General features: G+C 49.4%; 1 protein-coding gene across 4 annotated transcripts in view; it reads left to right on the top strand.

Moving 5' to 3' along the window:
* The window catches only part of Sipa1l2 (signal induced proliferation associated 1 like 2), a 161920-nt gene that overhangs the window by 99174 nt on the left and 37385 nt on the right, over positions 1-25361 (top strand). For all 4 annotated transcript variants that reach the window (XM_026778473.1, XM_026778472.1, XM_013346004.2 and 1 more), the window contains exons 7-14: positions 873-976; positions 6314-6471; positions 8840-9416; positions 12245-12519; positions 20603-20860; positions 22791-22874; positions 24405-24505; positions 24846-24949. In XM_026778473.1, coding sequence (XP_026634274.1) covers positions 873-976; positions 6314-6471; positions 8840-9416; positions 12245-12519; positions 20603-20860; positions 22791-22874; positions 24405-24505; positions 24846-24949 — 1661 coding nt within the window. The remainder of the gene's footprint in view (positions 1-872; positions 977-6313; positions 6472-8839; positions 9417-12244; positions 12520-20602; positions 20861-22790; positions 22875-24404; positions 24506-24845; positions 24950-25361) is intronic.

Below are 25361 nucleotides of genomic sequence, written 5' to 3'. Positions count from 1 at the left end.
GGAGGTAGATCATAGCATGCACAACACCATGATGGGCTGGGGAGGTAGATCATAGCACACACAGCACCGTGATGGGCTGGGGAGGTAGATCATAGCACACACAGCACCGTGATGGGCTGGGGAGGTAGGTCATAGAATGACTTTGAGCAGTCGATTTCCTCTTCCCATGTTGTTGAGGCAGGCTGTCTCATTTTTTATACTGCCTAAAGTACCCCAGGCTCTCTGAGCCCAGTGTATGAGGGCAGTTCTGTTACCACCTCCTATCTTGCCATAGAAAGGCTGGGATTATGGGTGCATCAAGCCCGTATCCGTCTGGTTGGTCTGTGTGGGTTCCAGTCTCGGATTTTCTAGTTTGTTCGGCAGTAGCTGTCACCTGCTGGGCCATCTCACCAGATACAGGAGTTTTCACTGGACCTGGAGCTCACTGATGAGGCTACACTGGCTGCCCAGCGACCTCCATCTGCCAGTCTCCACACCTGCCAAGTGCAGACACCACTCCTCACCTAGCCTTTGACATGGGTGCTGCAGATCCTCGCTCACTCCCCCAACTCTCTTGGCAAGCACTCTGCCAACTGAGCCAGTTCCCCAGCGCTACCGTTTCTTAGCGTGTGTTTATACAGGAAGGAGGTGCAGAAAGAGACCATAATCTCCCTCCCTGGGTCCGAGACTCTGAGAGCATGCTCAGTAGAAAGCTGACAGGAGAGCAGAGGCCTGGGAGGGAAGCTCCAGGGAAGAGCTGAACAGCTGAGCAGAGCATCCAGGTTTTCACACAGTGCGGCTTGGGCTGCTCATCCTTTGCAGAAAGCACCGTCCAGGCTGTAGACCCTGGTTCTGTGCTTGCCTGACTAACTTTCTGCTTACTTTGTTTTTAGCCGATTCCACAGGGACTCACTCCCTCTATACCACATACAAAGACTTTGAGCTCATGTTCCACGTGTCAACGTTGCTTCCATATATGCCAAACAACAGGCAGCAGGTAAGGAGTGTATGCATTGTGGCATGTCCCCACTCCCGTGTCCCCCAGTGCGTCCATCCAGCCCCCAGATCCATCATGCCGGGTGGGAGGAGGTGGTAAGTGTGAGACTGCGAATTTACATTTAACCATAGGTTGCTCCCATTAAGCTGACTCTCTGGCTGTTACTATAGGATATCAGAGCCTTTATAAGAAGATTGTTTTATTTTTTATTGATCAGGAAATTTAGAAGCTAGCTACGCAGACTTTTTAAGAGAACCCCCGTCCAATCATGTTAATTATGAGAACAACTATGTTGACCAGACAGACAGGTTTCCTCATGTGGGTGAATAACTTGATTTTAGAAAATATTAACTGCATTGGGAGCTAAAGCTGTTCTTAGCTGCTATTGCTCATTGGGGTTTATTGTATTGTTTCAATGACACACTGTATTGACCCTTTGTGTGGGGAGAGGATTCTCCTGCACTAGCAGTTGCTCCGCAGACTTAAGTGTTGAAAGCTTAACGATGCCTAAAACATCACCAAGTAATTAACAGGATGTTTTGTGTAGCTATAAAATGAGTTGAGTTCTTTTTACAGAAATTGCTAGAATTGATAGCAGATCTTGGCAGTGCTGTGGCTGCTTCACGAATGTGGGAGTTTGGGGCACATAAGGTGGTCCTGTGGGGTAGCAGCCCCAACCCCAGCCCCTCTAAAGGAAGAAGGCTGCCTGAGTCTGGAGGTGACTCCCAGGGCAGGGCCCAAACTGCTGGCGTGTGGTCTGTGGCAGGACTGAGAGACAGTTATTGCTGGGTGCTTACATTCTGGACACTACGTTTGCCTTCCTGTGCAGACACCGCAGGGGGCCTGAGAGTGGCTCGTCTGGAGAGTGAAACATAACAGCAGATAACTACCTCATTTCCTTTTTATTTTAATTTGATTTGTTTGTCTTATGTTTATGAGTGTTTGCTGGGAGGTGGGATTGCAGATGGTTGTGAGCCATCATGTAGGTGCTGGGAACCACATCTGGATCCCCTGGAATAGCAGCCAGTGCTCTTAACTGTTAAACCTTCTGTCCAACCCCAAATTTTCTCATATCTTAAACATTTGTGAAATCCATTAATTGAGTCAAAACTTATGGTTTTTTTCCCCCAAAGAAAGGACCAGCTATTTCCTCTCCCTCCCACTAGTTCTAAACCCCAAAGGTCCTTCAGCTAAGAAAACCACTGGGCTTTTCCCCTCAGGAGCAAACTTCAAACTTCACACCCTCCCTTCTGGGACTCCCTGGCTGAATGTTTTCCTCAGACTCTTAACTCAGTTCTTGACCTTCCTGGATGATCCATAGTGTCTTCTAGTATTTGTTGTTCTTCCCGCTTCATCTTTGGAAGCTCTCTCCCTAGGTCCCCGGGATTACTAGCCTTCACTGCCAGGCCCGGCTCCGAGCCCTAAGCAGTGCTATGTGCAGTGTGCCTGAATTTTATTGTTAACTGTTTTATAATCCCATAGGTGCAGCTCATGGGTATTTTTAGGTGACTAAATTTGCTTGCTGGCTTTGTCCCCATTCCTAAAGATCTGTTGTGTAAAGGTAAGGCTCGAATGCCTCGGTAGTCTGGGTGACTTTCTTTGCCCAGGCGTTTGGTAGACTTGCTGATTATAAGCTGCTGGTGGGATATTCTGGTTGTAGCTGAACAGTGGCACTCCTTGATCGTGGGCATGGCTAGTAAAATTTTGCCACAGGTTCTTCTGACTCTTCCCATCTCTCTCATCCTGCAAATAATGCCCACAAACTTAATACCAAGAGCAGAAAAGTCTGAAGGGCCAGTCCCATGGCAGTCACCATGGGACTCAGCCCAACTGGAACCCCAACTCCGCTTGTATCCCTGTTCTTATTAGCACCAGAGTGTTGGTAACTTGTTAACTGGCCCAGGCTTGTCCTCAGAGGATCTGATTTCGTATGTTTGTTCCTGTAATAAATCATTCCGGGAGCTGCTTGTTGAGGTAGTAAAGTTCAGGAACGGTTAGCAGGCCTGAGCCCTTCCCACGGGAGAAGCCTTACTGGCCCCTAGACCACAGATGCCCTGGGACCCCACATCTCTACACAGGATAAGCTCATACTAGTCTCTCCTAAGGCTGTGTTTCCTGTGTACCCCTTCTGTGAAGAGACCACAGCTCAGCCAACATGTGATGTCATCACCGAGAACTTCACACGGCAACTTCAAAGCTCACCTTGGCAGAAACACCCTTTCCTTAGAGTAGGCTCATAAACTAGGAGACAGCACAGGACCTGGCACACTGTGCCCTTTTCTTTCTTAGTGTATGTGCGAAGTTCAGTTGGCCCTGACTGGAAGGGGCCTTAAGCCCCTATGAATTACCTAGGAGTGACCAGGTCCTTGGGGTTTTGTTATTATGTTTACAGTGGACTTACAGGCTGCAATACTTGGGCTGGCCTGGGCTGTGTTAGACCGGCTGCAGGCCCTACTATGAAGGGTTTTTCACCTCATGGGTCCTGCTTGTTACAGCTGTTGAGCACTTAGATCCAGAGCAGCCTGGGTTGTTCAGTGCTATATGAACAGATCAGGATTGAGCCTGTGTTCCCCCGTGACTGACACTTTCTGCCAGGAAAAAGCCCAGAAGTGGTTCTGTGGTTTGTATCTTTGTATCTTGTAAAGGAACGACAGCAGCTCGAAGTTTGCTGTGGAAGCCGAGGGCTGCACTAGCCCTGTTTTCCTCTTAGCCTTGTCAGGAAGGCTCTGAAAATCCACACTCTGCTCCATGCCTTTGTTTTAATTGTGCAGTATCGTTGCCTGGCTAGTTTGTACATTTACTCTGGCTCTTGGTACAGTATGGTCATAGGAGATGTTAATTTGGTGATAAATGTTTGGAACCTCAGTTAAGTTGGAGGTGGACTGGCTGGTGGGAACCCAGAGCTACCAACTAGCTAGCTTTTGTGCCTCTGTGGGGAGCAAGTAAGGCTGCCTTTGGAAATACAGGCCTTGTTTGACTGTGAGAATACCTGCCTCCCTTAGTTTGTTGGTGCTTTGAGACGGGGGTCTTACTGTACGCCACATGCTCCTCATAGATTGGTCATCTGACTGCCAAGGGACACAATGTACAGTGATTGTTCTGGACTCATGTGGTGCAGTGCCCCTGCCTGGCCGTTGGTTCTATTAGCTCTGTCTTCACTGTGACTCCAAGATGTCCTGCCCTTTGGAAATTCTCAGTGAAGGATGTGGAGGGCAGGCTGCTGTGTTCTGTGTTCTACAGCTATGTCCCATCACAGCCCCAGGCCTGTTTCAATTTTAATAGCTGCTTTGTTCTTGATCTTTTTAGGTGTGGTCACAATATATGAAAATGAACTTGTCAAGTATCAGAAAAGAGGGGGGATCTGTTTTGCCTAATGTAGTTTTCAACTGTATTTTTTTTCTTTTTTTAAACATTAATTTAAAATGGTGCGTTTTACTTAGAGCTATATCAAAGTCTGTTAAAACTACAGATTTGAACAGGGAGATTAATACTGTGTATCAATATGTGTTTCAAAACTCCTGGCAGTACAATGGTTTCCCTGTGCTCAGACAGCCACAGGATATGAGCAGGACTCTTGGGGAGGAGCGTTTCAGTTTTACTTCCTTGGCTCTTTATTTGTTAAATTAGAAGCCAGGGAGCTCTCTATGGATCCTTTTTATTTCCAAGTTTAAAGGGGGTTAAAAGTCAAACTCAATGCCCAGGACAGTGAAACATGTTCTGTAGGAGCCAAATAAACTCAAGGGCAAGGTCGTGTTCTTTGTTGTTGGCAGTGAAGGGAGATTTACTGCCGGAGATGGGCCCAGCCCTGCAGTGACAGCACCAGTTCTCTGGTGGGCAACTGGCTGTGTCTGAAATGGGCGGGGCTCATTTCTGTGTTGCTTGCTTGTACTGCCAGGGGTCTCCTGTGTAGGGGTGTTGGCATGTGGTCCCAGGAAGGTGAGCATGCTTTTAATGCATGGCAGAAGGAACATGGGTTGTATGCCTCATTTATTCATTTAGCAAATGTGCAGTGGGTGCCTACTTGGTGTTGGGCATGCCTTTGAAGGCAGGAAGCCAGTCGGTACATTTCCTGTCCCTGGGAAGACCACTACCTAGATAGGAACTTAAACCAGTCAGGGAAGAGAGTGGACCTGGGTGACCTAGGCATGAGGGTGGAGCAGAGGTGCAGCCTTGACAGACTTCTCACTACCAAGACATCTGAGAAAAATCAGTGTGGACAAGGAAAAGGTTTATTGTAGCACACAGTTTCCAGTTTCCTAGTCACTTGGCTCTGTGTTTCTTGTCTCTAGTGAGGTAGGAGGGCACATCAGAGGAAGACTATGTACCTCCTGCCCTCTGGGAGGCTGGAGGCAGGACACCAGATGCAGCCCTCCCGGGCACTCCCACAGTGTCCTGCTTCCTCCAGCCAGGCCCTGCCTCCTCACCATCACCCCTTCTCACTGGTACTTTCTGTTATGAGCCCTTCCTTAGATTTCCCACTGGAAGTCAGAGTCCCCGTGAGCGCTGCTGCATGGGGCTGAGCTTTCCTGCATGAGGCTTTGGGAGACATTTCAAATCCAAGCCTCAGGAGCAGAGACAACTGTCTGGGTGAGCTGTGCCAAGGCGCCTCACTCCACATCGACACAGGAACTGTCCAGGAAGAGCTTGGAGTGAGGAACATTCTTGGCAGAAGTGATGTCAGAAGCAAGTCTGGCTTCCTCCTCTCCCCTAGACTTTCAGTTTTGTAAGATTGCAAAAGACTGGGTTTTCTAACTGCTAGTGTAGTAGAATTCCAGATTTATTAATTAGTATGAATTCTATAAAAAAGCCAAGTTTCAGTTAATTAATTTGAAGACCTATACTACCCATGGAGGCAGCCTCCTGGTTTTCTTGCCAAAATGCAAGGCAGCATGGGAGCCTGTGGTCTAAGCCAGGGCTGTGTGAGCAATAGGTCACCCCTCCCTGAACCCCGTCTCCTCCTCTAAGGTGAGGTGCTTAGACCATAGCATATCTTACAAGTATATTGAGCACTAGTGTGCGTCTTTAGGATGGAAGCAATAGCTGGTAAGGATAAAGAGAGAGAATAGAAGTAGATTTGTAAGTAAAAGGGATAGCTAGGGATGTAGCCTAGGGAAGCCCACTTCCCTCCCAGGTGCCATGCTCTCTCTCTGATGACCTTGGATGTTTAGATTTCTGTCTGAGGGTCTTCTGCTTGTGATACCCAGCTTATCAATATGCTCAAGGCCACTGGAATCTGCTCTGCTTCTCTCCGGTCAAGACAGTCTCAGTAGAGAGTGAGTAGGTTGTGTATATATTACTGTATTGTATGTCACTCTGGGTGTTTCCTTCCCTGCACAGCTTCTGAGGAAGAGGCACATTGGGAACGACATCGTGACCATCGTCTTCCAGGAGCCTGGCGCCTTACCATTCACCCCCAAGAACATTCGCTCGCACTTCCAGCACGTCTTTGTCATTGTGAAGGTGCACAACCCCTGCACAGAAAACGTGTGCTACAGGTGAGCCTATGGCCCTACTTCCCATCTGGCTTTCAGGTCTTCTCCTGGACCCATAACTACCTAACTTCCCTGCTTCCCTCCTCTTCCACTGTGTAGCCTAGGCTGGCCAGGAACTCAGCCTCCCAAGTGCTGAGATTATAACCTGCCTTGTAATAATTTTTATTTATTTTTGCTAGTCCTGGGGATTGAAACCAGGGCTACGTGTCTGCTAGGCATGAGCTCTACCATAGAGGTACATTCCTTAGCCGTCCTCATTCTGATTATGTTTTTCTAAGCAGTAATTGCCTCACTCTCTTGAGAAAGGAAGAACCTAGCTGCCCAGAGTAGTGGCGTTCCATTTTCTGCTTTCTCGAGAGACTGAACCAGGGCCCATGGCTGAGACTTCAGCCAGATGGTGTGTCCTGTTAGGGACGTGAATGGCAAATAAAGTCCTAGAGACTCCCTGGCAGGGCCATTGAAACCCAGCACCACTTGCCTTGATGACGTTAAGGCCTGTGTGTGCTGCAGAGCCCCAAGACCATCTCCACTGGGCCTGCTTTGAGTCCTGGCTCCTATCTGGGGCTTTGCCTTAGGAGGTGACTAGGATGAATAACTGCTCCCTCCATGTGTTGATAGGATGCTCCTGCCTTACTGCTTGTGCTGGGTGTATGTGGTTTCTTTATTTTTCTTTTTTCTTAACTTTCCATTTTCACTGTGTATATGCATATTTTGCATGTATGGGTACACTTTGGGGGGGTCCACATGTGTATGTACATGCACACATATATGGGTACACTTCTGGGGGGTCCACACGTGTGTGTACGTGCACACATATATGGGTACACTTGGGGGGGTCCACATGTGTGTGTACGTGCACGCAGATAGAGGACCACAGTTAATGTCAGGAGCCCTTCTCAGTGGCTCGTCTCCCTTCTGCACTGAGGCAGGGTCTTTTAGTTAAGCCCAGAGCTCACTGATATGGTTGCTGGGGATCTGAACTCTGGTACTCATGGGAACATGGTGACCACCCCCCCAGGCAGGACCCCAGTCTGAGCACTGTGGCCTGGCCCCTTAGCTGGCTTTGCCTACTGATAGGAATCTCTGGCCCCCGGTGAGATTAGGCCTTCCTCATGGGATGGCTGTGGATGCGCCTTAGCCTAACAAGACTACTGACCTATGTTAAGGAAGTGACGGCAGCTGAGAAAATATGTCACGTGTTCTGTATAAGCATTGTGCTTAAACTGGGTGGTATTGGTGCAAACACGGACATCGCATCTTCAGGGGTTTCTGGAACCTTCCTCAGCAATAGGCCAGGTCTACAGCTTTATTGTTTTTGGTGCTGTTTTTACTGAATGCTATTTTTGGTCACTTGTTGCTGTGACAGTACAGCTGATGAGCGCTCTCAGGGTTGGGACTTCCTGTGGCTCAGTTTCCATCGGCCTTAACCAGGGAGGTATGACAGGGTAGTGGGTATCTACCAGCTGTGCTCCACATCCCCCAGGTCCCACAACTTCCCTGAACAGTCCCACTAGCTGGGTACCGAGTATTTGGACACATGGGCCCATGAGGACATTTTCCATTCCAACCACTGCAGGTGTCTAACCCTTGCAGCCTCTATTCTTCTATCAAGTCCTGTCTTCTGTTCCACTCCGGGATGACTTGTTAGCACAGAATTCACTGGAGACAGCTATCATCTTTTTCTTTTCAATTTTTCTTGATGCTAATTGAATTACTACGCGACAGATATTTTTCTAAGGCAGCCTACATTTTTTGTGGAGCATAGCTTTTCACATTGTTTTTCTGTGTAGACAATGAAATATTTCAGTTCTTCTCAGAGTCATTGGCTTTTAAGAAATCAGAGTGTAGCCACTAATTTAATATTTACTGATTTGATTCAAATGAAAGCCAGCAGAGTACCTCAAATTTTTGACAGTACCCCATCAGGTCCATTGATCTTCTCAAAATTAGAATAATAACAGTCTGCAAAACAGATGGGCTGGCCGGGTGATGGTGGCGCACGCCTTTAATCCCAGCACTCGGGAGGCAGAGGCAGGCGGATCACTGTGAGTTCGAGACCAGCCTGGTCTACAGAGCTAGATCCAGGACAGGCTCCAAAGCCACAGAGAAACCCTGTCTCGAAAAACAAAAAAACAAACAAAAAAAAAAAACCAGATGGGCTAACCTATGTAAACAGATGGGCTAACCTGTGTAACCGGATGGGCTAACCTATGTAAACAGATGGGCTAACCTGTGTAAACAGATGGGCTAACCTTTGTAAACGGGCTAACCTGCGTAAACAGATGGGCTAACCTATGTTAAATATGGGACCTGCCACTTTAAAGAAGGAAGAGCCATGACTTATCTTTTTTCATTTTTCTTTCTTCCTCAGTGTTGGCGTTTCCAGGTCAAAGGATGTTCCTTCCTTTGGTCCCCCAATCCCCAAAGGTGTAACTTTTCCAAAGTCAGCCGTGTTCCGGGACTTCCTTTTAGCCAAAGTAATCAATGCAGAAAATGCAGCCCATAAGTCAGAAAAATTCCGGGCCATGGCTACTCGAACAAGGCAAGAATACTTGAAGGACTTGGCCGAGAACTTTGTCACAACCGCCACGGTGGACACTTCTGCGAAATTCAGCTTCATCACCTTGGGTGCAAAGAAGAAGGAGCGAGTAAAGCCGAGGAAGGACGCACACCTCTTCAGCATCGGGGCCATCATGTGGCATGTGGTGGCACGGGACTTCGGCCAATCAGCGGACATTGAGTGTCTGCTTGGGATCTCTAATGAGTTCATCATGTTGATCGAGAAGGACTCCAAGAATGTCGTGTTTAACTGTTCCTGCAGGGATGTGATTGGCTGGACTTCGGGGTTGGTGAGCATTAAAGTCTTCTATGAACGGGGAGAGTGCATCCTGCTGTCCTCAGTGGACAACTGCTCCGAAGACATCCGGGAGATAGTGCAACGGCTCGTAGTGAGTATGGCCTGTGTCCCACTGCCCGTGCTCCAATCTCACAATCCCAGTGGGCTGCATTGACTTCACGGCTTGGGCATCCAGCTGCTATTCCAGTGAGGGCTGAGTTCTTGGTTCATTTAGTTTGTTGATTGGTTTTCTTTTGAGATAAGGTCTCTCTTATTCAGGCCAGTTTTGAACTCACGGGATAGCAAAAGTGACTTTGAACTTCCGCTCCACCTGTCTTCTTCAGTTGGAGCGCTCTGGTTACAGCTGTGACCTCCACGTCCAGTTTAACTGGTGCTGGAGGTTACACCCAGGGTCTCCTGCCTGGTAGGTGAGCACTCCGAGCACTCCACCACTGAGCCACATGCCCAGCCACTGGTTGGTTTTTTTATTGAGAGTCAGTAACCAACCACAGTGGTAAAGAAGCCAGCCGCACAAGCACAATAAGAAAAACTCAGTCGCCGGGCGGTGGTGCACACCTTTAATCCTAGCACTTGGGAGGCAGAGGCAGGCGGACCTCTGTGAGTTTGAGCCAGCCTACTCTACAAGAGCTAGTTCCAGGACAGGCCCCAAAGCTACAGAGAAACCCTGTCTTAAAAAAAAAAATAAGGGTGTGGGGTCTTGCCATGTAACTCAAGCTGGAGCTTCCAGGCCAGCTTCGAACTTGAGATCCTCTTGCCTCAGCCTCCCAAGTGCTGGGATTACAAGTGTGTGCATCTGAAATAGTCACATTTTTGCTCCCAGCTTTAACAAGCAAAATCCAGATTATCTTTGGGTGTGTGCAGCAGAGCAATAGCAATAAATTTGCTGTTTGGATTGCTTGCTGTAATATAAGAAGAAAGCATGTTTTGGCCATAAAACATCTGATTATTAACTCCTTTCCCAAGGAGGGTGTATCATATAGTCAGCTGAGACTCATTAAAAGGGGTGGATAGCACTTCCTGCCCTTCCTTCCCACAGAGGGTGAGTTTCTCTTTTATTATAGGAAGAGCAGTATGAGAGTAAAGTCGGTCAGCATTGGTCGGGCGTAGTCACCGCAGACCGTGTCTCCGGAAGACCATGGTGCCAGGTGGCAGGGACACCGCTTTCTTGTAGGTGGTGCACTTACTGTTGCCGTTGACACTGAATACAGCCAGAACTGTGTGTTGTGGATGCAGGAGAGGAGGAGAGCTCGCTCCCAGAAGGACCTTGGGTATGACGCCCGAGTCCTGGAAAGACATCCTGAGAAGGGCCATGCTTGATAGAGGTCCCCCATCACACGTTCAACTTCATAATAGATTTCTAGTAGAGACCTTCATTTGTGTTGTCCAGTGGGCCCCAGGAATTACGTAGCTGACCCCAGGTATGTGGGTTTCCCAGCATTATTGAGACTGCATTAGTATTATGGGGCACTCCAGAAACACCGAGTCCCTGGACTGACTTCAGGGAAGTCTGAAAGCAGGAGATAATAAATACGATAATGAAGGAGAGGAGGCCAGAAACAAGGCCCAGCTGGTGCTCTTCAGTCCAGTACCTCAGTGGATATCAGGTAGCGCTTGCATTCACATCTGCCAGCACGCAGGCACGCTAGATACCGTCTGTTAGGGCTGCTTAGAGCAAAGTTGAAGAAGTAAAGAAAATGTCTGTCGAGGTTGGACACCTGGAATTGCTCTGTTAACAGCTTGGAATTAGTTCAGGTGGCTGAGAACATGAGCTTTTGGGAGCTTCACTCCTGACTGACACAGTGTTCCCTTTTCTGCTGAGTCCCCCGCATTGTGCTGGTCTGGGAGAAGCCAACTGGCAGCATGTGCACTTCCGTAGCCATGGAAACCTAGGCCAGATGCTGATGCAGGGAGCAAGCCACAGCTCCCAGCTGTGCTCACAGCCACGGGGCTCGTTAACAGGAATGTGTGTGTTCAGAGCCAGGTTCCTGGAAACGGAGTTTACTGACCTGAAACTCCATACACTGCCCCCAGGGCGTTGGGGATGGGGGATAATACCTCCCAACTTGAAGTTTCCCACAAAAAATGATGTCATCATCTTCAAATGATGTTTAATGAGCCATGTTCTCCTTTCATGGCGTTGCAAGCCACATTCCTTCAGTGCCTCAGAGGGTTACCGTGACTAATTACCTCACTTGCTGCGGCACAAGCCACTGAACTGGCTCCCTCATGTTCTTCTCGGGCTGCTGTGTAGACTCCTAGTCTTCCAGAGGAGTGTCACTGGAGCTGCCTGGGGTGGCCCTTAGCATCCAGGGCACAGTCGAGAGAAGGAAAGGTGGCTGCAGGGCCTCTCTGCCACCTCAAGCCCCACATTGATCAAAAGGGCCCTTGGTACCAGGTGGACATGGGTGGTCACTCCCAGGAGGCCTGACTGGACAGACTAGAAAGTCTTCGGGCCAGTGCATGAAGGGCAGTTAAGTGTTTCCTCGCAGTCCAGTCTTTCCTGAGCACGGGCACTCACTGACTGAGATCACAAGTACTTTGGGCACATTGTGTTGCTTTCTTTTGAGTTAGATGAAAGTATCTGATAGGCCGTAGAGTTTGGTGGCTGAGACTGAGAGATGGGTGGCTCACGCCATTCCTCCTTTCGCTACAGCACATCTAGAAGAGGAGAATTCAGTGCTTCAGAGTCCTGGTGGCTGGTGGGGCGTGGGGGGGGGGCATGTCACAGCGTGTGCACACAGGCCATTCGTGGTCATGATGCTTTCGCTGCTCTCAAATCATTTGAGGGACAGGGAGGTGACTGGGAATAGAGCAGAGGGGGAGGGGCTCACTTAGACACTTGTGTGTGGGTCCCCATTAGGGTTCCATGGTAGCCAGGGGGAAAGATCAAACCTGTCTAACAGCTTCCCTCCCCATTAGATAGTGACGAGAGGCTGTGAAACTGTGGAAATGACCCTGAGGAGGAACGGACTGGGCCAGCTTGGCTTCCATGTGAACTTTGAAGGGATTGTTGCCGATGTAGAACCTTTCGGCTTTGCCTGGAAGGCGGGCCTTCGCCAAGGGAGCCGTCTCGTGGAGATCTGTAAGGTGGCCGTGGCCACCCTGACCCACGAGCAGATGATTGACCTACTGCGGACATCCGTGACTGTGAAGGTGGTTATCATACACCCCCATGAGGATGGCTCTCCCCGCAGGTAAGTGTGCACGGGGCAGTGTGCACTACCACCAGATACATTCCTGCCTGCCTGTAGGATCCTCAGAGCCAGTCGGGTGTCTCTGTGGACCTCAAGAGCCCCGAGTGCAGTGGTTAAAGAGCTTCAGATGGCAGGTGATGTGCGGTCACCGACAGGCTGTGGCTCTCCACAGTGTGTCTCAGTGTGAAATCCAGTCACCACAGACCAGGGGAAGGGTCTATTAGACCCGCCTGGCCTACGGGGACTTGAGTATGCACAGCACAGCCTTCACAGCCCACATACCTCAGATTGGGATGGCTAACAGGTCCCTGTCTGAAGGAACGCGGGACAGCAGGTAGACTCTGGAAGCCATGATGTTCTCAAGGTGAAGCTTCAGAGGTGTCAAGTGGATCCAGGGAATCCTTGTAACCTGTCCTGAAAAACAGGAGGAGAGGCAACTACACTAGAAGGCCCAGAGGTGTACAGGTGGTGGGAGGGACCCGAGGGAAAGTGGGAAGTAGTCTGTCTGTCTGCTGCTGCTGCTGCTGCTGCTGCTGCTGACAGACAGTCATGGTGTTAGCCTGAAGGAAACACTCATGAGTGTGTCTGACCTGTGGCCTGGAAACCACATGCACCTCCAGCAAGGACTGCTGGGAATTGTAAATGTATTTAAAACATTAGCTGTGTGTGGGTGTGTGTGCGTGCGTGCATACATGTATGTGAGTGTGTGAGCGTGCACGCACATGTTTTTGTGAACGTGCATGTGTGTGTGTGTGTGTCTGTGTGTGTGTGGTTCTTTTAGTGTACATGTGAGGATGACAAGGTCATGGTTCAAGTCAAGTTTGACTGCCAGTCAGATCATAGGGCAGAAGACACTAGTTCAGACTGTGTTCCCTGCCGACCGCAGCCCATGTTGGGGGTATGGTGGGGCTCTGGCACCCATATTTCCCATGCAGCTTCTGTCTCCACTCAGGTAGAGTCATGAGGCAGATTCGGAAGTTTACCTTCTGGGAGGATGGAGAGACCGAGCCTCGGGCTCTACTGCATGTTCGTGGGGACAGAGATTCCTAAAGTTGTTTCCACATCTGCAGCATGGCCTGTGTGGCTTTTATAAAGGTTGAGTAACACGATCTCCAAAGCATTCAGAACTTTCTAGCATAATTATTGTTCCTTCTGCATTTGAGTTGGGGGGAAGGGGCGCAGCTTTCAATTCACTCCAGTTTCTGTAGTATCTAAAGGAACTTTCTTCTGCAGACAGTAGGGTGACTGTATGTGCCTTCTGGACTCGTGACAGAAGGGCATCCTTTCTCCGTTTTCCCAGTAGCACATGCCTGGTTGCATCTGTGTCATGTCCGGGCCACATGCAGCTGTCACACACTTGAAGTGTGGTTGAGTCTTTCCATTTTAATTAATTCAGTTTAATTAACCACAGGTGGCTCTAATGGCTGACCTTCTGGGGAGCTCGGCCCTAAATGGCGATCTTTTAGAAAACAAACCACCCGTGTGTCCTCTTGGTCTCGCCCGAGTTTGTAGATTGTAAAGTCTGATTAGATTTAGCGTTTGCTCCCGGCCTGATGTGATGCTGGGGATGGAACCAGCAGGGGCCTTGTGCACACTTGGCGTGGACTCCACCCCTAGTCTTTCAAAGGCCATGTTTCCTATATTGCCCAATATGTTTGTAAACTAAAGGGTTAAAGAGCTGAAATCCCTCTTAGTGTTAAAGGCCTAGCCCTGTAAAACCCCACAAGAGGTTTCTTATAGCCCCACCTTGCCCAGTGTTGCCCATTAGACCTATCTGTGTCACGGTCCGCCCCTCCCCAAGTTAAGGGACTCCCAGGAGCCGTACAAAGAAAGATAAAAAACTATTTGACAGGAGTAAGAAGCAGATTGGCCGTGAGCATGTCTTCCTCTCGGCCTTTCTTGAAGCTCAAGGATCCTGTAAGCTGACATCTTCCTAAGAATTAAACCAGTCTGTGGGGGAACTCACAGGTGTGACTCCTGCTGAGGGTCAGGCCTCCCCTCTCCGTGAGACTGGCTACTGCAGAACTGAGAAAATGGTTTCCAGGCTTTATCTAGGTTTAGTCTGCTTTTGCTCTGCAAGAAACTCTCAAAGCTTTTAAGAATGTTAGATAATAAAAATAGTAACATTTTCATTATGCCTGGTATTTCAATCATACAAATTCAAAGAATAGAATTTCCTAAGGAATACTGAATTGTTTCTCAGCCAGAACAAATAAACAGAACTCCAGTGTGAATGTTTTGCTGCTGTCTTTTCCTCAAGAGCATGTTTTTCCTCTGAGAGACTTTCTTATCTGCCTGGATCCGCCTATAATTAATTCATTGTTTAAAATGCAATTGAAAATAGCCAGGATATTTGTTCAGAGCCTTTGCCTTTGCTGCTGTCCCTCCCCAAGCACATAGTCCCTTCTTAGAGTGCAGTCCCCTTCTGCTCTCACCTCTGGAGAAGGTTCTAGAGGTCTAAGCCCTGCACACATCGAGCAGGATTCTCTATAGTTTCCTCCTCCTGTATGGATCTGACTCTGAGCCTTTTTAAAGTTTGTGTTTTCATTCTTCCTGATCCATTTTCACTTCCGCTATGTGTGGGCTATGGTCGCAGTATTTGCTGTGTTCACGTCTCTTCTGTCCCCCTAGCTCCTAGCTGTGGAGGGTGCAGGCAGTGCTGTTCTTCTGTTACAACCATGTTCCGGCACAGTCAGGCCCTGGACTGTTGGCACTATTGGAAAGAGAGCATATGTGTTGCACACGTGTACCTGTGTGCATGGGCTGCTGGGGCTCGAATTCAGGACCTGGAGAATGCTAGACAAGAGCCAAACTGCATTCCCAGCCCCCTAGTTCTGAGCCCAGCCGGCTTTGAGCTGACAGGAGTCCTTCCACCTCTGCAGCCCACAGGTTTCTCACTGCGAGCCTGCCTTATGTGACATTTTAGGAAACCATAGAAGAGATGCTAAAGGGGAAATAGGTAGCCCTTGTTGGCTCTTCTCATTGTTATATTGAGTTTAATTAGGTTTGGCTTTCGTGGAGCGCCGGGGGTGGGCAGCAGAGTCCCCACTACATAGTAGCTCAGGCTGGCCTTAAACTCTCCATCTTCTCTCCTTAGCCTCTTAAGTGCTCGAATTATAGCCATGCTTTGACACTTTCAAATCTGAAAACCTTGGGCCTGGAGAGATAGATAGTCAGGCAGTTAAGAGCACCTGCTTGCCCCCAGGAGACTTGAGTGTTGTCTCCAGCACCCACATTTGACTGCTCACTGCAACGCCCGGCACCCATCTTTGGAAGCCCTCTCCCCCTGGGAATTTCCTTGGTTCACCTTCAAGTTGCCTTGGATTCCCGCTCCAGGAAAGCCCACCAAACGCTGACCTCTCGTCAGGGAGGGTCAGGACCACTCCCACAGGCTATTTAGGCTGCTGCCCAAAAAAAGGAACAGGTGGTTTTCAGGTTTTGTGTGGGTTCCCCCCACCCGTGCTTTCCTGGCCACCCCGAGTGCTTTGATTTGGTCAAATTGATTTGGTCTAATCCTGTCTGATGGAAATTATTTGTGTCCTTGGAGAGGCTCATCTTAAGAATATTCCTAGCACTCCCCATTGCCCTGCCTCTATGACCCAAGGGAGCCTGCCCTCTATGGCCATCCCTGGTGTCCGAGTGCACACATGCCTTGTTATACACGTGCATACACCTGCATTCACGTGCATACACATGCACGCCAACAAGTAATAAAATAAATCTTTACAATAAAACTGAAAACTGTTGAAAGGGCAGCTTATGCTGGCTCTGTAGTTAAGTACACAAGGACCTGCCTGGGGCTCTGACAGCGCTGTTGATTTGTGGGGTGGAAAATTACCTCCGTCTTCTTCAGAAATTGGCTCTTAGAGTCTGTCAGGGAGAAAAAACCAGTAATTTAAATGAACAGTTATGTGCATGCGCACACATCTGTGTGGTTTTTCAAGAGAAGTTGTCTTTGGTGCAAGCTCATGAGGAAGGCAGAAATGGCCAAACTAATTCCAAGGAGTCTTAGCCCTCATCAACGCTTCCATCCACTCTGGAGTCTCAGCTGGTAACAAAACCGTTTGCCCCAGAGCCCATCTGCTTCCGCCCTTAGCCTGCGAAGCCTGTGGGGTAATGGGCACTCCTGGTTATCCTTGGGTCACGGCTGTCTGTAGGGAAGGTGTTTGTGTAGCATCAAAAGCCGTGAGTGTTTTGAAGTCCCGTTTTGACCCAGCTTTGAGGACGGTCCAGCTGTCCCCACTCCCCAGTTGAAAGGAAAGCAGAGCCACTTTTTGAATTCTTGGTGGGGCTGGGGGTGGAGCTTGTTAAAGGAGCTCAGGCTGGGGGTGGGGCTTGTTAAAGGAGCTCCTGCTGGGGCTGAGACCCTCCAGTAAATTCATGCACATCAGGAATGAGTGGCCTGGGGCAACATGGGAATATCTCTCTTCAAATGGAAATGGACAGAGGAAAGGACTGCCCAGGCTACCAGGCAAGTTCTGCCCTTGCCCTAGCTGCCTTATTAAGGCCTTTCTGACTGGAGGAAATGCTCAGGGGATAAAGGGTTTGCCAGGAAGCCTGAGGACCTGACTGAGTTTGGATCCCTAGAATCCACATGAAGCCAGCCAGCCCTGGTTCGCTTGTAAGCCCAGTATACCTATAGCAAGGTGGGAAATAGAGGCAGGAAAATCTCCAAAACTCATGGGCCAGCCAGCCTGGTGTGTGCAGTAGTGAGCCGGAGATCCTTTCTCAAGGTGGAAGGTGAGAATAGACACCCAAGGTGTCTGTGACCTTCATATGGGCACTGCGGCACCCACCCACATTCACACACATGCATACACACACACACATTCACACACACACACACAAAGACACAGGTTTGGTTGTTTTTTTGTTTTTTTTTTTTAAGAATCTTTTTCTATTTTTCAAATGGGAGGCCCTAGACCTAACCTTCAAAGGTGACATTCTGTCAATGGCATTTTAGGGAAAAGGCATCCATCAAAGGCTGCTTTCTAAGAGAAGTAATGACTCACCAGAATCCTGCATGGCTTGTCACACATTGCTAGCGAATTTAGTAAACATGTCCAATAAAAATGGAAATGAAACTCCAAACCGTACATCTGGCTCTTTGTGTTTTGTTGACATGAGTCCACATTTCCATGTGATGCAGGACAGCAGAGATTTCCATGGGTCATCTCCAGTCAAAATGATTGCTCGCAGAATTTTATAAATTAAGGCTCCTGCCTCATGCTTCTGTCTCCTGCTGCCTGATTGCCCAAGTACAGGAAGCAGGAAAGATAGGAAATGAGGAACAGAAAGAAAATTCCATTTTAATGGCCTGGTAGTCTATGTGTGTGCGTGTGTGTGTGTGTGTGTGTGTGTGTGTGTGTGTGTGTGTGTGTGTGTGAGAGAGAGAGAGAGAGGGGGGGGGAATCTATTTCTATAGATAGGTATTGTGTCTATTCTTGTCTTACTAACCCTCTGATGAATTTTTATACGAAACGTAGAAACAGTTCAGGACTTGAGGCTGTAGTGGCCACCTGGCCATCTGGCACATGCTCAGAGTCCTGGCATGTTCTTCCAGTGTAACGATCACACCCTTTCTCTAAAGTAAGAGCATGAAGTTTCAGAACCTTTGGGGAATTGCCTGCAGCGGTTCGTCCATCCATTCACTCGTTCATTTGTTTAGTTGTCCATTCGTGCAGTTGTTTGTTGGTTCATTCATTCATAACTCTCAACAAATTGGTGCCAGAAATTGCTGATCACTTGTGTTGTTAACAGGACAGCCTCCTCTTCACCCTGAAGGGCCTCCGGTCTGTCCAGCCTTCCTTACACAGTTCTTCGTGTGCATATTTGGGCTATTTAAAACAGAGTTCTGCTAAGCAAAGACTTTGTTATCAACTTTTACTTGATAACAAAAATAGCGCAGCAGTTGTGTAAGACAGCAGAGTCGGGGCCCAGTGTTAGCAGGGAGCAGTGAGAGCATCTCAGGGTGGGTAAGTTGGTCAACAAGCAACGTTTGTGCAGGGCGAAACTATCCCAGACGTCTGCTGTGCTGAGTTCAGAGATCAGTATTGTTTTTCAAATGAACGCATGAACAAACAGAGGACTATCCCATTTTGTGATTTCCAGTTGGACTACTGGCCGCGTAGAAGAAGGGGCAGTCCTGGGGGTGTTGAATCTCCATACAAAAGCACTCATAGACTAAAGTCCTTTGGTAAAAAAATTGTACTGTTTCCTCAGATTTTACTGAGAGTAAAGCAGCACAATCCAGTGTAAATCTGAACTGAAGTATGTGACTGTCAAACAGAAAATCCAGAGTCGTATAAACTAAGTTAAGAAGCAGACTTAGCTTTGGGGAAGGAGATGGAGTTAGAAGGCGAGGCATGAAGTGTCCTGGTGCTCAGAGTCTCTGCTGCTGAGGACAACATGGGGTGTCTACTGAAGTATCCCCCCCACCCCACCCCACCCCCATGCTGCTCCTCCCAGGGCAACCATTGCTGACTCAGTTTCCCAAGGCCATTCTTTTTGGCAGTTTTCTCTAGGCCCAGCATAAAGGTCTAGTGACTAGAAATGATTTCCAGCCAGGATTTTAATCAGAAGCCTTCCTTGAATTACTACCCTTTGTACCTACCAGCAGGACCATAGAGAGCCGAGCCCTGGCCAGCGCTCCCCCCCCCCCCAGGTTTTCACCATGGTCATGCCTTTGACCCAGGGTCGGATTCCCCAAGGACGTCTGTGTAGGTGGCTCTTTCTCCATTCATTGTGCTTCATGCCCTCGGGGCTTCCGGTCCAGGTGTCTTTTAGTTCTGCTGTTTTTCTGTTTGTATTTCTTACTAATTTCTGACCTTTCCCTCCCCCTTCCTTTTTGGTGAGAGATGGGTATTTTGGAATCACCCTGAATTTTCCCACATCTCTCCCTCCTAAGTTCTTTGGGAGAGTGCCTCAGTTTACCATTCCACTGTCTGGCCAGATATTTTTTTTTTTAACTTTAAGACCTAATTATCATGTTTGTTAGTATCAGAGGCTCCTACTTGCTCTCTGAGCCTTGGCTGGTCAGGGAACTTTTCCAGGGACTGGCGTCTGTTGCCTTCCTGGTGAAAGTGGCCCTCATTCAGCCTGTGGGGACAGGCTGGACTTGGGTAAGGGGCAGTAAGGCTGAGTCTCTGATCCCCTCTCTTCACTGCCATCCACTCCAGTCCCTGTGTTTCTGCAGAACATCGAAGATCCCCATGCTTGCTTTCTGGCTGCCCTCTGCCCCCTGGACCTCAGGGCTTGGGGATGAACTTTGCATGGACCCTACTTTCTAAGCAGCCTTGCGTCTTCAGCCTCCACATTCACACTGTCGGTCAGCCACACCAGCAGCTCTTGGCTGAGTCCCTGGGCTGCGCAGGGCCAGGGCATGGTAGTTCTCCCTCTGCACGTCCTGGCTGGTGCTCAGCTCCTGCTGTTCTTCGGCAGTGCTTTACTCCAGCGCCAGCATTGGAGTGTGTTCTGGAGCAGCTCCTTCAAAGGCTGCATCGGGATTTTACACCGACTATCTAGAGAGAGGCAGTGCCTCCACATACTGACTGCTGGACCAGCATGGCCAACGGGGCGATTCACCCTGATGCCTGGGCCCTGGTGAACAGTGTCTTGTGTTTGGGTCTAGCTCTGTGGACAACATTTGTAGCCCCTGGGTCTGGCCATGACCCTGCTGTGTCATCCTGAGCAGGTGTGCAGCATCTCTGGACTTTGATGCCTAGTGACAGTAGGCAGCACTTGGAGGAGTACAGAGGGCTTTCAAAACACCTAACAACAATAGCCCACAGCTCCAAAGGGCTGTCATAGTCCACTGTGCAGCACTTCCTACCCCAGCCAGCCTAGTGGTATGTTGGCAGAGAGAAGAAAGCCACAATGAACCTTTTAGAGTCTCAGTCTGTGACTGTTATCCAAACGGCAGCTGAACAGTTTTGAGCATCTAGAGATATTGCCATGGGTAGGGTAGGTGTTAGGTGACTCCCAGTTAAGTAGGCTTGCAGGAAGAACCTGCTCAGCCATGTGCAGGCCTTGCCTGGGGTCCCCCAGGAAGCTTCTTTCTCACCATCTCTTCTCAACTCAACAGGGGCTGTTCAGAGCTCTGCCGGATCCCCATGGTGGAGTACAAGCTGGACAGCGAGGGTACACCCTGCGAATACAAGACACCTTTCAGGAGGAACACCACATGGCACCGAGTACCCACCCCAGCCCTACAGCCAGTTTCCAGAGCCTCGCCTGTGCCAGGCACACCTGACCGTCTACAGTGTCAGCCACTGCTCCAACAGGCCCAGGCCGCCATCCCCCGGAGCACATCCTTCGATAGGAAGCTGCCTGATGGCACCAGGTAACACCCACAGCCTTCCTGAGTCCTATGGTGGCTTATTGTGAGCTTTGGGCCAGCAGGGCAGCCAGGTATCCTCAGACACAGCGGCACTCAAGAGAGTCCAGCCTTTTCCTGATGCAGCATCAGGTGCCCTCCGCCCACCTAGGCCCCTGGCTGTCACCTTCTCCAGGTTTGTGCCCTCCGTCCACCCGGGCCGCTGGCTGTCACCTTCTCCAGGTCTTTGCCCTCTGTGGTGGCAGGCCCTCCAGATATCCTGGAGCTATTACCAGTGCACCTCTAGGAACCCCTGAGCATGTTTGAATAAGCAAACACAACATGAACAGGAACTTCCCACTGCAGGGCTGCAGGCCTTCAGGTGTGCACTTCTCTCTCACCGCCAGCCCAGTGAGCGGAATCCAAACGAGTCTAATGATAGGGTCTCCTGGGTTGCTGAAACTAGCTTTAACTCACCCTGTAGCCTGCGCAGGCCCTAGATCTGCCATCTTCCCGCTTCAGCCTCTTAAGCAACTGAAGTTACCAGCCTGCTAACAGGCTGGCTCAGTAGTAGCTGTTTCAGTGGAAGAATGTACCTTTTAAAGTTAAATTCAGCAGCATGAGAAGCTGATGAGAATTGTGTTTGAGAGCAAAATAATGAATTCCATCTGTAACGCTTATCTGTCAACTTCCATGTGACCTAGAGATGTGTGTCTTTACCCTGGACAGCTGACCCCTGCTGGGCTCTGGCCTGTACACTGGTCGCCACACGCTGGTAGCACACACTTGTAGGCGTAAGTCACAAACAATGTCACAGCAGTTTGGAATTATAATTAATAGGGTAGTATTTATTTAAAGGGGAAAAAACTTACAGATCACCGTCAGCCCTCTGTACAACCAGGAAAGGAGTCTAGTCGCCAGCCGAGCAGGAAGTGAAGAGAGCGAGAGAAGGAAGTGGCCGCTTTTTTAAAGGGAGAGAGACCACGCCCCAATGGGCTGGTATCTCAGCGGCTATAGGCTGGAGGAGTGGAAGGACCTCCCGCAACACACACTGGTAGCCAGGGTCTTGCTTACCTGATACACTGTCCCCTGGGCCTCTCTGATAACGAGAAGGATGTAGTCACTGGCATGCCCTTCCCAGGACTGACCAGATCAGTGTCAGTGAGAGGCTTAGAACCAGACATGGCACAACGTTAACTTACAGATATATTTACCAGAATTAACAAAATGTGTAGCCCTTCCTGCCTCCTCTAATTTGTTCTCCCAGGAAGTGAGGAAGTGTCAGAGTCTTTTAACATTAATTAAATCATCTGGGCTGCAAGCCTCGTTACTTGAGAATCACAGGCTGTGGCCCACCCTCTGTGCTCTGAAGGCACAGGGGCTGCCGTGCAAAGCCCACAGCCGGTCTCACCTGAGCAGGTGTCACAGAATGTCCCTTAATTAAGTAGGGTTTCAAGAATTACAGAGGAAACCAGAATGACCCAGTTCCAGAGGGAGTCCTGGCTAGCATTAACCCTATCAAGTGAGTTTTCACAAATATTTGGAAAAGAGTTGTAAAATTACATTTGGTAGCTATGTGAAAATCAGTGGCTTTGCTGAATTCCAGCTTTGTTCTCTGCTGACCCAGAAGTGGCTGGCACTAAGCTCCGTGTAACAGGTGTGGATGCTGCTCTCCTGACTGTATCCTCCAGCTGCGTCCCTGGTTTTGTCCTCTGGAGCTGTCGTTGTGCCTTCATCTTTACACAGCCCTTCCTGTGATGGGTTATTGGTCATAACTCTTGGGGCATCCCAACTCTAAGATTACCAATCTGTGATTGGTTCCATTTCACATTGTAATGTGATTGGCTCTTTGTCATGAGCAAAGCAAATTTGTTTGTAACCAGCTCAGGTCAGACAGGTGGGTTTGGCTGGGACTGGCGATGTCCTAACCCGGCTGCTATTCTTTCTCCCCTTGCAGAAGCTCTCCCAGCAACCAGTCATCGTCCAGCGACCCAGGACCTGGTGGGAGTGGACCCTGGAGACCGCAAGTGGGCTACGATGGGTATGGCTCCTTCCGGCTTTTCTGTCTCCCCAAAGGGAGCCGGTACCTCTGCTTAGGACTCATTCAAAAGCATTCCCTGTGTGGGGGTTGAGGGAAGGCTACTCTTACAGGAAGGATACCTGCAAGAGTATCAGGCACTGTAGTAAGCTCTAGGTCCAGGCTAGGAGATGCCGTTTCTTTTGCTTGAATCAGTCTTGCACTGTAGCCCAAGTGGTTTGTAACATGTGGCAGTCCACCTATGTCAGTCTCTTGGGCTGGGATGACAGGTGTGCCTCCACGTCCAGCTAGGAGACTCCATTTCTGTGGACATGGTATTAACTGGTCTCTCTAAAACCCTGCTTTCTTTGTGACATGGAAATGACTTCTGAACACGAGGGAAGACCTGAGGGCTTTGTGGATAGGAACCCTCAGAAGTCGCCCTTACTTAAGTTGCTAGCAAGAGACAGCTCCTCGGAGCCAGGGAAATGAGGTTATAATTGAGGCATCTTCACTTCTGGCTGGAGATCCATAGTCGAGGCCACCATGACAGCAGCTCTTGTAGTTTGTATCATATCCCAGGAGTCTGCAGTGAGGTCACAACTGGAGGCCCTGTGGGCGCACGCACACACGTGCGCATACACACACTGACTTTACGTGGGACTCTTGAGGTTACCACACTAAACAGTCATGCCCTAGCTGTCCTTTGTGGTGATTCTGATTCATCTGTGGTGGTCAGCAGCTGGGCCCACAGTCGCCTATCCATGGAGGCCTCGGACCATTGTGGATGAAAGAACCCTGTCCATAGAAGAGCCTGCTGCAGGCAGTCATGCTACTGTCCTCGGGTGCAGAGCAGAACTTGAGTCCAGGCATTGCATTCTACTGTCCAGTTTGGGCTTAGAAGTGGACACTGTTTCCCACGTGACATGCTCGTCACCTTAGATGATAGAGCTCTTCACAGCTAAATGGCAAATACATTTTCTAAATGAAGCTATGTGTTAAACAAGTGTGTTTGGTTTGTTTTTGTATAAATGAAAAACACTTGTGTGGTTTAAGATCGACAGTGTGGATTCACTCCATACAAATCATATTGCAATACAAACACATTCTCCTCAGTTCCTTTACTTCTAAGATTTGTCTTCCTTTTGCAGGTTTCCATAAGCAAAGGCCATCTGGGTGGAGTCTGTATCTAGATTTTCCTTCCTGGAAAAGCGGTTTCAACTCTGTCAGTGCCGTGTGCATTAGTCAGAAGACAGACAGCCCTGTGCCCCACCAGAGCTGGGCCACGGCCCGCCGTGGCTGTGCTGCTTCCATATGTTAAACCCTAGTGCAGCAGCATCTTCTGCTCTGGAGGGATTAGCCAGCATGCTGCATTTCCACCAGTCTGGGAACTGTTTCCAAGAAGGGCTTCAGGCCTAGAGCCAATAGGGATTGGTAGCCATGGCCTCTTTAGGAACCAACAGCCATCTCGTGCCTGTCCTCTGTAGAAGCCAGCCGCCCTGTCTTCTGTGGCTGGTGGTGTCAGGAAAGAATAGCTGGACTCTTTCTTTGCAGGTGCCCATCCCCTCTGCTGCTCGAGCACCAGGGTCCGGGCTCTGTGGAGTGCGAAGGAGCCAGGGAGCATGAGGACATCATAGACGGAGGCAGGCTTCCAGGTAACACAGAACCCCGGGGAACGGCCCCCACTCATTCACTCCTCAGCCCTATTCGATCAACATCTCTGGAACTAGGCAGAGGACTTGGCTGATTCTCCCAGCACAGGAGACAGTGCTGTGGGTGGCTGTGGTTGTACTGTGGCTTCAGATAGCTATGGTTATGAAGCCTTTAGAAACAGATCCCTTTGTGGTGGTGGTTTCCTGGCTCCTGTTTGTCCATTGGTGAACTGGGACGTTGTCGTTATTCTACGTGATTGTTCCAAACTATCTGTTAGCACCCCGTTTTTCTTCCTCTTACTCACATTGGAGATTGAGTGTTCAACTCTTTTTTCTGTCACAGAAACCAAATGGCATGGCCCACCTTCCAAAGTCCTGAGCTCCTATAAGGAAAGAGCCCTGCAGAAAGACGGAAGCTGCAAAGATTCCCCCAATAAGCTATCTCATGTAAGTTGTTTGCATGTGGCCAGTCACACTGTTAGCCAGGACTGATGTCTGTCAGCACGTAGTGGGTGGTACAGCATGCTTGTCCACAGTGCTCAAGAGCATAGGATGCAGCTCACTACACAGTAGGACTGCAGACGGTGGTATCATGCTTGACAGTGTGAGGTGCAGCCCTGCACACGGTGTGGCAGCGTGTGTGTGTGTGTGTGTGTGTGTGTGTGTGTGTGTGTGTGTGTGTGTTACTCAAGAACATGGATTATATACCTCACACAGTAGAGTAACACACTTGCCAGCAGCACGTGGGAGCCTGGGTCATGCCCCAGCAGTACACAGTTGACCAGCATGTGTCCAAATGTGATGCTCAGTACTCTAGGGAATGTCCCAATGCACAGCAAGGCAGGTAGCATACCTGTGG

The sequence above is a fragment of the Microtus ochrogaster genome, chromosome 4 (genome assembly GCF_000317375.1).
Source record: "Microtus ochrogaster isolate Prairie Vole_2 chromosome 4, MicOch1.0, whole genome shotgun sequence".
NCBI classification, from domain to species: Eukaryota; Metazoa; Chordata; class Mammalia; order Rodentia; family Cricetidae; genus Microtus; species Microtus ochrogaster.
Note: the sequence above shows the minus strand (reverse complement) of the source record. Positions and strands in the feature narration are given on the sequence as shown.